The 13,659-nt window shown below is 32.7% G+C and overlaps 1 protein-coding gene across 6 annotated transcripts in view; it reads right to left on the bottom strand.

Annotated features, from left to right (window-relative positions):
- The window catches only part of LOC118196702 (FHF complex subunit HOOK-interacting protein 1B-like), a 113,350-nt gene that overhangs the window by 85,344 nt on the left and 14,347 nt on the right, over positions 1 to 13,659 (bottom strand). For 4 of the 6 annotated variants that reach the window (XM_035368156.2, XM_035368157.2, XM_085823400.1 and 1 more), the window contains exon 5: positions 385 to 614. In XM_035368156.2, coding sequence (XP_035224047.1) covers positions 385 to 614 — 230 coding nt within the window. The remainder of the gene's footprint in view (positions 1 to 384; positions 615 to 13,659) is intronic. The other 2 variants (XM_085823398.1, XM_085823399.1) reach the window with 1 other exon arrangement.

Below are 13,659 nucleotides of genomic sequence, written 5' to 3'. Positions count from 1 at the left end.
GTTGCATTACATAATTTAATTTGAACATTCAAGCATATTCCAAAAATTATACACATTTAGATATCTAATGAAAACAGATTCATGCCATACAAAGTTTTAAATAATTTACAGTCAAATGCTAATACGTGAACAAATTACCATTCAAATTCTTATAAAATTAAGTAAATGCTTTCATTCAACATTCAAAGGAAAGAATGAAAAACAAAACTATACATATAAACATAAAACTTTTTCCTTCTTCAAAAAGAAATATCTAGCAATATACATTCCATATATACAACTATTTTTCCTACATTTCAAATGCAAATGCAAGAATAAAATTCACAGAATTAAAATTATAATGTAAAAAAACTAAAGAAAAACAAACCCATGCAACCAACATACATGTCTCGTTTTTCTGACCTTGTGGATCCATGGTCAGAGCTTGCTCCAAAAAATACTTGCAATAAATCAGGAAACTGTGTCAGACAAACACACAATGTGTTTAGTAAAATAATTAGTCTTTTTTCAACTTCTACAGGTGCACCATCTCCACAAGAAGCCAACAGCCTCAACAAAGGTCGCACAACAGGTTTATGGAAAAGAAGATCTTGATGACAATTTGTAACTAAAATCTTTAAAATATACAAGGAAAAAATACCTTTATAAACATGAAATAAATTTTCATTTTTAAGAATGAAATATTTACAGTGAATTAGTATTCTTTTAGAAATTAAGACAACAAAATTAAATATATAATTAACATGATATGCATTGTGAAAATTCACATGAATGTACAAGATGAATATATATTAACAGGATTAGAAGCTTTTAAATTATCTTAAATACTCAAAAGAGAGGAAATGTAAAAGGTGTTTATGAAAAGAACTGGAAAATCCAAATGTAGCACAGTTACAAAAATTGAATTTAACTGTGGCCTGTTACTTTTAAATTAAAATCAGATTAAGTAATGTTTTAGTTATTGAATGTGTTTTAAATATAGTCATGCTTCTCTTTATGCAAATTTGTACCTATATAGACTATACATAGGAAATCATGTAACACAATTTAAAGCCCTTTTGTGCAAGTTAGTATTGAAAATTGTGTAGAGTCTAGCAGTGCAGCCTCCAGGTGGCAGAATTTAAGAGTGACATTGTTTTCTAAATTAGAAGAACATCCTTTTATACAAGTTCATATAGAAAGGCCAGCCTACAGCCAGAAGAATTTAAGGGCAACAATTTTTCTCTAATTTAGAAGAACACAAAGCTGCAAATTTTTATAATTAAGAGAAAGCACTATGCAGCAGAATTTAAGGACAGCAAAAATTTTTAGCATTTAGAAAGGCACTGGCCAACAGAATTTAGAATCCACTGAATTTGCACCAGGCGACAAAACGCCTAGTATTGGCTTTTAGTGTCTAGCACTTGTCAGGTGAATTTAACTGTTAAAAACACCAATTTGGCACTATATATTACAGAAGGTTTTAGTTTTGTGTGAAAAAGTATCAGCTGCAAACGGCAGCAGAATATGCTCAGTGAGAAAATTTTCACTTGCAAGCAAGGACATTCAAGCATAAGCAAATATTGACAATTTTACATCTGTACCATATTTTTAATTGGGTAAAATAAGCTTTCAATACATGAAAGAAGCTGTGAAATGATTTATCAAAGAATTCAACCTTTTATAATTTGAGTTAAATTTTCTTTTGTTAATTACATAGAAAATAAATTGTTGCATTAAAACCACTTTACAAACATACTATCAATTCCTTATATTTACATAATCTATTTTTTTAATACAAATGAAAGATAATCTACTTATATTTTTAATTAATTGTCCCCCCAAAGGATTTTGGATAACACTTTTTCATACAATTCTGATTCATTATTACCATAAAAAGGCACTTACTTAATGCTTTATTAGCCCAAAAGAGGCTATTAGCACCATACCTAAAAGGGGCATTTTGGGCTAATACGGAATTCTGCCTTGATTCACTGTATCACTTTTCAAATTGTTGCGACCAAATATTATTACCCTACTTTTAAAGAAATTAAATAAGGAAGAATCTGCACATATATACTTATGTTCCTCACACTGTGAAAAAATGACAGTATTTAGAGCCATCAAATTTTGAATAATGTAGTCCTCTACCCAAACATGTGTACCTGAAAGCCTAAGTTTTCAATTTGTTTTATTATTTTTTAATTCATATCTTGTGAAACTTTTATGGACTTTTGATTAAGAAATTCAACAATTTGAAAGTGAGCAGTGGCAACTATGTTTGAAATAAGACATTTTTATGTCCAGCATGCGAGACTATTGCCATTCAAGAAAATGTAAGATAAGCTTTCAATTTTAATTCACAAATTCAACTTTGCAAAAGCAATGTGTTGCCATCGCTGTACATAAATTACCTTTATCTTCCATGAGACAGAATAATGTAATTCAGTAAAGCCCAAGATACTTTCAAATTTAATCTGGAATGTTATTGAGTTTTTAAAAGCAATAAACACAGCTGACAGGAATATTTTTTCTACTTTTCAATGTGATTGATTTAAATACACATGTGTCAAAATCATGAGATGTCTAATTAGAAATGTTCAATATTTTTATGAAATTAGACTAACTAAACCCATTAAAAATTATTATATACTTTTTCTTTTCATAAGTATTTTAGATAACTGGGCCATATAGGGAGCTAGTTTTAAAAAGAAATAATATAGTAAATATAAAAATATGTATGGCAACCTCTAACAGTCTATCAGGAACTCTAAAGACATGATGTTTTTAAATACAGTGCAAAGTTCGAGATCTATATGTCTAATATCGGAAATGATCTAAAATCTGGACCTCAAAGTCATCAACAACCTTTCTATTAAGAACTTTTTTTTTTATATGCATTAAGCATGCACATTTGATGTTTTCCCCCCATAATAAAATAGGGAAAGTCCCAATTCTTAATTTCAACTCCAGCACTAACTAAAATGCCTAGTAGTAAATAGTGGGTTGATTTTACACCTGCTAATATTTTATATTCCTAATGGTAACCTGTGAATCATTATTTATTATATTGTGCTTTTATCAGCACATGTTTATCAACACATGCCAACTTGAGTGATGACTCATGCCTGAATGGCTAAGCAATTTTTTTTTTTTTTTTTTATATTAGTAATTGAATAACAAAGAGTATGGTAACCTTTTATGTTGACATTATGGATGGCAATGATTACAGATTTAAGTTAAATGTACTAAGAAATGTTGATGAGGAAAAATTTAACACATATTTTTTTTCCATATGTTATTGATACTCATAGGCTAATGATTCCATTTAGTGCTATTTGAATTACGAATAACTGATTTGTCATTCACATAAACCCAGAAGGTGCCAGAGCTAGTATATAGCCGCACCAGGCAACAGAATTTAGGAAAGTAAAAATTTTTGGAATTTAGAGAAGTACCAAACAACAAAATTAAGGGATGACAAAAGTTTTAGAATTTAGGGAAAGAACTGGGACCCAAAATTTACGGGCGGCAAAAATTTAGAACTTAGGTGCTTGCTAGCAGAATTTGGGACCCACAGAGATTGCATATGAGAATTTAGTATTTATTCAGCACTCAGATAAGACCTTAAGCATGTGCAAAAAATAGACATATGTACGAGGTGTATTCGGAAACTAAGTACCGTTTTGAAAAAAAAAAAAAAAAAAAAAAAAAAAAAAGTAAAACAATTTTTTCGAATCCAATTTTATTTTTACATGAAAATACATGTCTTAAACTATTTTTCAACATAGTTTCAGACAATGATCAAACACTTGTCATAGCGGGTGACCAGTTTTTGTATACCATCATCAAAGAAACTTCCCGCCAGTTTCAATAACCACGACTCCACAGCATTTTTCGTGTCATCGTCAGATCCAAAGCGCTTGCCACCAAGCTCGTGCTTCATGTGCAGGAACAAGTGATAGTCGGACGGCGCCAAGTCAGGGCTGTCGAACTGCTCCCAATGAAACTGTCGAATTAATGATTGAGTGACACCAGCAGTATGGAGCCGAGCATTGTCATGGAGCAACACAATTCCTTTACTGAGCATTCCTCTTCATTTGTTTTGAATGGCACGCCTCAGTTTTGTTAAAGTCTCACAATATCGTGCCGCATTAATGGTTTCACCTCTGGGAAGAAATTCAGTAAGCAAAACGCCTTTCCTATCCCAGAAGACAGTGCACATGATTTTTTGTGATGACATTGTCACTTTGAACTTTTGTTTTTTCGGAGAATGAGTGTGTCTCCACTCCATTGATTGTTGTTTCGATTCTGGTGTGAAATGACACACCCAAGTTTCATCAACTGTCACAATTTGGTTTAAAACGTTTTCTCCCTCATCACTGTACCGCGTGAGAAATGTCAGGGCATTACCAAGTCGCTTTGTTTTGTGAACATCAGTGAGCATTTTTGGAACCCATCGGGAACACAGTTTGCGATAATTCAAGCGGTCAGACACAATTTCGAACAAAACAGTACGTGAAATTTGTGGAAATGCCTCTGAAAGAGTTGTCATTGTGAAGCGTCTGTTCTCACGAATTGCTTCGTCAACTTTCCTTACCAAACCATCGGTGACAACAGAAGGCCGACCACTCCGAGCCTCGGCGTGGACATTTGTTCGACCTGCATTAAACATTCTTACCCACTTCCTCACCATTCCATCACTTATCGCGTATTCACCGTAAACTTCTGTCACTTGACGATAAATTTCGGCCGGTTTAACATTCCTCGCGTTCAAAAATTTAATCACGGCACGAATCTCACAGTCAGCGGGAGAACTAATTGTCTTAAACATTTTGAATATGCACAGCAAACTGAAAACACAACATAGAGCAACCAAAATGGTGACAATTGAAAGTCAGTGAACAAGAAAGACTAGTGCGCATGCACGGGATGCCTACCACAGCGCTGCAACGGCGCCAGAATGAAACGGTACTTAGTTTCCAAATACGCTACGTATAATAAATAACTGTAACTAACTAAATGTATACAATTCAGGTTTAACTGTCTCAGTGCACAATAGAGGCAAGAAAAAATTTAGTGGAACAACTTGTCTTTTGTCACAAATCTCATGATATATATCAAACACTAATAAACCAGGTTAAAATTATACTTCACCAATTCCAAGGAATTTTAGTTAATACAGCAGATTGCACTGTTCATTAACTTTCTGATTTGATCCAGCTTATTATTTTTTGCGGGTTGTTATTATTACTGCACTTTTATGAAAATTAATGTTTGAACTTTCAATTATGTCAAAAAGAGTTTCTGGAGCTACAACAGGATCTACAAAGCAAAAGCATGTTTTGATGTCCATGAAATAAAAAGTGGAATTGCTGCAAAAAATGGATAAAGGTTTATCTGTCTCAAAATTATGCGAGAAGCATGGCATTTGTAAGTACACTGTATATGACATATGAAAACAAGAAAAGGAATTTATTGTGGATTCTGAAAATTTACTTGCAATGAATAACTAAATATGTTATTTGTTATGCTGAAAGTGATGACTAAGTAGATCAGACAGCATTGCAGTGAGGGTGTGCCTTAACGGGTCCATTGCTAATGGCTCAAGCCAAAATATTTCGTAAAGAAATGAACTTAAATACTAAGTGCACATATTCGACAGGTTGATTAACCAAATTTAAAAATTGAATAGTGAATAGTTAACTCATTAACAGTTTTCTCCAGAACAAATTTACAACGTTGATGAAACTGGTCTGTAATGCGAATACCTTGGCAATGTTTACAAAAAAAAGCTCCAACAAAGTCAAAGAACCCAAAGCAAGACTAAAACTTTTAGCATGCACAAGCGTAAACGTTTTGTAATTGGAAAAAATACACGACCTCGAGCACTTAAAGGAATGAAGATTTTCCCTGATATATATCATGCAAAAAATCCTTTCATCGAGGTTTGGCGTCATTTGAATACGGTTGGTTTACCTGATAACGCAAAAATTGCCCTGATTATAGACAACTGTTCAACCGTACTTCACTTAAAATTTTAGTGAAAAATGATGTGTCAGTATTATTCTTTCCTTCCAACTGTACGTCCATCATTCAGCCTATGGATATCAGAATAGTGCAAGTATTGAAATACAGATATAAAGCAGCTTTTTTAAAATATATGTTAAATTTCTTGAATAATGACAAGACTATTTAAGAATTTTTGAAATATTTTACCACGCTGCTGTGTAACTGCTCTTTGAAGCATCACAAGATTGTGGGAGGATCTGTCTCCAGATACCTTAAAAAATGCTAGTCATAATTTATGGCCAAGCTATCATATTTCATGGTGAGGATGATGAAGATTATAGCTGCAAATTTATATCTTTTCAGATATCTCAAACCAAAGGTTAAATTTTCCAATTAATATATTTTATAAAGAAATGTGGAGAAGTGGTAATAAATACAGATGATGTAGCATAAGTTTTCCATTGCACTGACAATGCCCCAATCAGTTAACTGGTCGCAAAATCTGTACTATGGTTCTAGATTCAGAAAAAACCCCTAATATAGTGAAGAAAGTGACAAAGAAGTTACTGAAAACAAAATATTTCAATCGACAAATTAGAAATCTAGACACAGCAATTACAGGACTCAAACAATGAAACTTTGCAACTGAACAAGAAATTATGTCCGTCTACAGAATTAAAGAGAAAGTATTACCACAAAAAATGAACCAATTAAAACAACTTACATTGAAAGAAATGTTTAATACAGTAAACAGATAAATATTAAGAATTTTTTTCTTTTGTAAATTTTGATACCTTTTAGATCATAAATTCCCTGTTTCATAAATCATGATTTCGTATTTTTAATTTTATAATTTCTACATGCCATCTTACAAGATTTAACCGATGATCGAATATCCGTAAAAACCCCAAATCCGAAGTCCAGATGAGTCCAGATCTCGGACTTTGCACTGTATTGGGTTTTGGTGAAAGTATCTCATCACCACCAAATATTTTCAGCACAATCAAGTTCGAGTTGCCGTATTTAATCACATTTTGTCAAATAATTTTTGGAATTTGAAAGAGAGAGACTCGCTTTAGAACACGGTGTTGTGAAATCGTTATCATCAAATACAAGATGTCTGAAATGGAACTATCATGCTATCAGATTAGAACCATAATTTACTTCCAGTTCTATTGCAAAAAGTCAGCTACAAAATGTCATCAAATCAACTATACAGCTTTAGGTATTAATGTTGTATCATATGCCAGTGTGAAGGTTTAGTACCAGAAATTCAAAAACAAGGACAATGACATTCAAGCAGCAGAGAGCTCTGGCCATCCTACTGATGTTGATGAAGCCTGCTTGAGAGAGCTTGTGGAAGTAGATCAGTATGCAACCACTTGAGAACTTGCTAAGGAGTTAGACAATATTGCCATGTTCATTAGTCGCGCCATGCATCACATAAATTTGATGTATAAGTTCAATCACTGGGTGCTGCATGAGCTGACTCAAAGAGATAAGGATACAGGTGTTTGGGGTTGCACTAATCTGCTTGAATATCAAATACAAGTACAAAATTCTGGATGGTATAAGTATACCCACTTTTCTTACTTGTGATGAAAAGTGGATTTACTTCATAGGTCAAAAGGGGCTTGGTCTGCACTCCATGAGCCAGTTGCAGCATCATAAAATGCAATTTGAGTAACAAAAAGATCATGCTTTGTATCTGGCAGGACTGCCATAGTATTATCCACAAAGAGATCTGAAAAAAGTAAAACCCTCGGCAATAAGGCGGGTTCGACAGTACAGCGAGATGTCAATCCATATTGAAGCTGCTATTAAGGAGAAACGTTGAACCGAGTTCCGGCATAAAATGGAAATGTTCCATCAAGATAATGTACAATACCTTGTGTGTCTGCATTCACTGGCCAAACTTTGTATGGACTCGAATGGAATCTTCTTCCACACCCACCATATAACCCCAACATCGCTCCTCTGCACTTCCTTTTTTTCACACCTGTAGCTACATCTTGCTGGCGATTTCTTCCATTCTGCACAGGACATTTGAAATATGGTTGATCTGTTTTTGGACTCAAGACCACCAAGTTTCTGGGTCGAAGGCTTTGAAAAACGACAAAAACGTTGCCAGAAAATCATAGATTTGGGGTGGTCACTAAAGGTGCTACTTTCATGTTTTCCCCTAACTTTATTATGAACGTTTTTTGGCAGAAAACTATCATTACAACCAGATATTTTCTGATGAATTCAATTTTGTATGGCGTAAATGCGAAGTACATTATATTTAGTACATAAGTTAAACATAAAGTTAATAATGAAAAGTGAAAAAAAATTTTTTTTTAGACATCTGATTAAGAAAACTGAATATTGATATGACAAACTAAGAAAAGGCTGCAAAAATATAAAAATGCATGAAATGCATCAGGAATTCTAAAAAAAATGCTGCTATACAACTTTAACAATTTTGCGAGATTGCTGTTGAACTGTATGTGGCACAAGTGAAAAGAAAACAATACTTTATAAGAAAGGTTTAAAAGAAAAAAATAAAAGTGTGGTCATCAAATTAATAAAAACAAGCAACGATACTAAAAATCAAAATTAAATATAATAAAAATCTGAAAGGTTTCAGATTTTACATTACGTCCAAAGGAAAGCTTTTTTAATGCTTTGTCTGTTACCTTATTAAATATTACGTTCTTCACACTTAAACCATAAAATTCAGTTCAAGAGCAATATCGCAAAATAGTTTTAAACTGAGCATATCTTTAGAATTTCTGATGTGCAGTCTCACGCGCTGGAGATAAAAATGTTTTTTTTCTGCACAACCTTGCCATTGCTCGTTTTGAAATCCTTGAGTTTGTTAATCAAAAATTCCTTTAAAATTTACATAATATGAAATCGATAATAAAACAAATTCCATATTTGCAGCAGGATTACGTTATTCAAAATTTGATGGCTCTATGTACCGCTGTTTTATCACAATGCAAGAAATACACATACATTTACGCAGATTTTTTCCTTATTTAATTTCTTCAAATACAATGCAGGACTCTAACATTTGGTGGCAGCAGTTCGAAAAGCGAAACGGACATTTATAGTGAACCAACGCAAAACAATAGTCCTTCAGGGACAAAGCCCCTTTGAACTTAAAAAAAAAGGGGGTGAGTGCAAAAGCAGATTGGCAGCTCAGTGAGAACGTTAAAATCCTTAACAAACCCTTTTGGGCAATCGTTAAAATCTGAAAGCTTTCAGTCCCCCCCATTTATTCTTATATAGAAATTTTAGATAAAATGATCTCCAATATTTTCTCAGTTATTGACTGAACTAAACATTAAGCATTTATTTATGAAGTCTAAAACCCCACAAATAGTTTTTTAAGAATGATATACCGTAATTTCTGGTAGATAAGCCACGGCTCATATGTGTTTAAAAATTCAAAACTTAGTTCGGTGGCGTATCTGAGAGAATTTTTTCTTTCCTCTGTCTTTAAAACTTCACTAGTTCAGATCGTAAGTAACGCAGAAGTGAGGCGGTAAGAATTTGTTACAATATTCTAACCTCAAATTGAGCTAAGGCAGTTAGGGTTCGTACACATTTCCTTACATGAAAATTAAGGACTTTTAAGGACCATCAAAGAAAACATTAAGGAACTATCAGCAAACAAAAAAAAAATGAATAGAATAAAGCAATTATCCATACAACCGACTGCATGCTTGTAATTTCACTTTAAGAAACTAACAGAAGTGTGTATTATGCACTATTATTAAATTCAATTTAATACTTACCATAAAACAATTTTGAAAATTAAACTAACTCCCTACAAGTTATGAAGTAGATAACATTAAATTAGGAACATAATTTCTTGAAAAACATGTATAAGTGTATTTTACACTAATAAGTCACTATTTCAGAGATTTACATGATTATTATTTAACTTACATGATTATTATTTGATATTTATTTAAACACAGTCAACTACTATTATAATCACAATGTAAGAATATTTTGCAGATTAAAATAACTGATTTGTAAACATACAATTTATTTCCTTGGTTTTTTTGAAAGATACTAGAATAATAAACTGTACAAAAGATACAAAACATTTGTGCTTTTTTTTTAACCTGAAATCTTTTCAGCTATTTTAACATCTAATTTATTTATGTCTATTTCTTTTTCTTTAACTATTCTTCTAAGTTCATTTGCTTTGATAAACAAATCAATGTTCCTGCTGGTCTCAGCTTCATCTGCTAAAGCATCTACTTCTTCATTAACATCTTTAATGTCCCTTTGAAAAAATTTTTTCTTCTGCTTCATATAACCAATTTCTTCTTCAATAATATTTCTTTTCCTCTTTGAATTTTCAGATTTAGTTAAAGATTTTTGTTCTTCTAAATACCGAACTCCACTTCTTGCCGAAGCTGCTGCTGATCTCATTTCTTTATTAATTTCGATATTAAGAACACCTCCAGAAAATTTTATGTAATCAAATACTGTGCGTTGATGAGTCACTTAAATTTTCAATTTCAATTGCTTTATTTACAGAGAAGCCCCTTTCCACAGAGGCCTGTTCACGTGACAAGATAAAAATACTTGTCACAGTGAATACTTGAATAGTGAAAATATACATTTTTTTACTATATATATATATAATTTATTTCTTAAACAATATTGATTAATTGATTATATTATCTCAAGTTTAATTAAAGTAGAATTATTTTAAAAGAGTGAATCCATACTGGTAGTTATATTTTGAAAGATGTATATATATATATATAAATATACAGTACAAAGTCCGAGATCCGCACATCCAATATCTGGAATGATCTAAAATCCGGACCTCAAAGCCACCACCTACCAATTTTTTAGGGCTTTTCTGAAGGAAAGGGGTATGCTTTACGCACGCGCATTAGATTTTTTTTCCTCATCATAAAAAAACATACTGGAAATCCCGATTCTTAATCTCAGTTTGGCGCTAAATAAAATATCTCATTATTGAAGAAATAATTATTTTAGCATAAATTTGTGTGATTAGTAACTTGACTCCATAGCTACGTATCTACTTGGCATAATCTCAAACCGAAACATTTGTTAATTTTACACCAACTAATATTTTATATCCTTGATGCCGAAATCGCATATCATTATTTATTGTATTTTGCTTTCATCACCGCATATTTATCAACAGATGACAACTTGAGTTATGAATCATGCAGCGACGCCAAATAACAGAGTATTACACGATTACATATTTAAGTTTAATGCGCTAAAATGTTGACATGGGGAGATTTAGCAGAAATTTCTTTCCTTATGCTAAAAATAGATTTTCTTAATAATACTCATAGGACAAACGATTATATTTAGTGCTATTTGAATTAAGAATAGCTGATTTGTTATTCACATAAAGCCAGAACCAGCGCCAGAGCTCGCATGGCCGCAACAGGCGGCAGAATTTAGCGAAGTTAAACAGAAGTTTTTCATTGCGATGACAATGCCCAATCATCAATCAATTAACGGAGGGCGAAATCTGTAGTATGGTTCTAAATCCAGAAAATACAGCTACTGATAGTGAAGAAAGTAACAGAGAGGTTACTGAACGAGAAAAAATTTTGATTGACAAGTTATTTGGAATTCTCGACACAGCAATTACAGGACTTGAACAATGGAAGGAACTTAATAACTGAACAAGAAATTATATGTATTAGTCTAAAGTATTAGCAGAGAAAACAAATCAAACAACTCTCATTGAAAGAAATGTTTAATAAGGTAAACATATAAATATTAAGCTCTTTTCTTTTGTAAATTTTGATACCCTTTAAATCATAAATGCTTCATTATTTCATAAATCACGATTTCATATTTTCAATTTTATAATTTCTATGTGCCATCTTAGTAGATTTAAAGTGATCTAATATCCGGAAAAATCTCAAATCTGGGATCGCCGAAGTCCCGACGAGTCCAGACCTCGGACTTTGTACTGTATAAATAAATATATATATATATATAATACGGAATGTATATTTTCAGTTAAACTTCTACCCAATAACTTTAGTAATTCATGAAAGTTAATTTTGCGTCTAGTTCATTCAGGAAAATTAGTTTCAATTAGTTGTTTTCAGCTTTAAAAATATTAAAAAATTTTTAATTAGTTAGTTATTTTCAACTAATAATTGTATCGCCATTAGCAAAAATTATGCATTACTATCAACAACATAGGTTTAAACCAAATACTTAATTGTCTATTGAAGCTTCTAAACGTATTTCCGAACTTCACTTTTTCTCGGCTAGCGTTACCGAATTTGCCCTTGGCGACCTAAAATCGAAATGGAGCCAACAGATTTTACGCGAAATCGATAACAGACCCTCTGCAGAAATAAACTCATAATCCCGATATCCCATACATATAGTACGTGCAAAAGAGAATAAACTCCGTAGAAGGTGATAAATTAATTTATGGCTTAATTGAAACAAACACAGAAATTAAGCTACGCAAAACCGTGTAAAAACAAATTGAAATGATAAAACGAAACTTAATTTTCATGTGAATTTTCAGCGAGAAATTTCAATTTGTTTCAGACAAAGACCACATTTAAGGGTTGCCATCCATCAATATCCAGTCTTTGTAGTCAGCTTGATGAAGCCACAGTTTATTGAAAATGCACTTTCCAGGCATCTCGTTCCTATTGGCGTCGGAAGGGTTGTGGCCTTCCAGGTTGGGATTGCTCTAATTTTGGCAAATATTTTCAGAATACCTCCCCCCCTTTTTTTTCTCGAGCACCTTCATCATCACTTTCGCCTCTTAAACAACTTCCGGCTTCACGCTTTCATCACAATCTGCCTAAATTTATAGATAACACCTGTTTCGAAAGATTGGGTGAATAGCCAATCAGACACCGATACTTTCGTTCGAGTAGCTAATTGTTTTTTTTTTTTTTTTTTTTTAAATCGTTTGCAATGCAAATCCGCCAACAGATTGGTTAAGAGCCGTGCAATTTTAATTCCATATTCACGAAAAGTCGCAATTCACACATAGAATGGCAATCATTAGAAATGATAAGAAATGTCAAATGAGCAAAATTAAGGACCATATATTCATTTTGGCCAAAATTAAGGACTTTTAAGGACCAAAAATTATTTTTGAAAAAATTAAGGACTTTTAAGGACCGTACGAACCCTGGCAGTCCAAACTCCCCTAGGGTAGGTGGCGCTCTCTGTAAAGACACTGTAATGCATGTACTTTCTCCTAAACTCCATGGTTTTTTCTATCACTTTTTGTTTTATTGGCAACAGCTACATTTGCTTGCCAAGCACTGTATTCATTCATATGCGTTTTTACTGCTTTGTAGCTTGCTTTTTGTTTGCGTTTTAAAATTATTATTATTATGGCTCCTACTCGAAGAAAAAGTTACACAGCTGCTTAATTTTAAGCTTTTGGCAGTGAAGAAAGCCAGCGAAATTGGAAATTGTGCTACAGCTAAAGAATTTCAAATTGACGAGCGATGCATTCGGTGGTGGAAGACTGAACAAGAAGAATTAGAGGAAATGCCTAAGAATAACAGATCTAATCGAACTGGTGTCATAGACTGGACTGTTTTGGAAGACAATTTACAGAAATGGACAATAGAGCAGAGAGAAAGTGGATTATCAGTCTCAACAGTTAGAATTCACCTT

This window comes from Stegodyphus dumicola, chromosome 9 (genome assembly GCF_044657685.1).
Source record: "Stegodyphus dumicola isolate Sdum_Otavi_A_Nest chromosome 9, ASM4465768v1".
Classification (NCBI taxonomy): domain Eukaryota; kingdom Metazoa; phylum Arthropoda; class Arachnida; order Araneae; family Eresidae; genus Stegodyphus; species Stegodyphus dumicola.
Note: the sequence above shows the minus strand (reverse complement) of the source record. Positions and strands in the feature narration are given on the sequence as shown.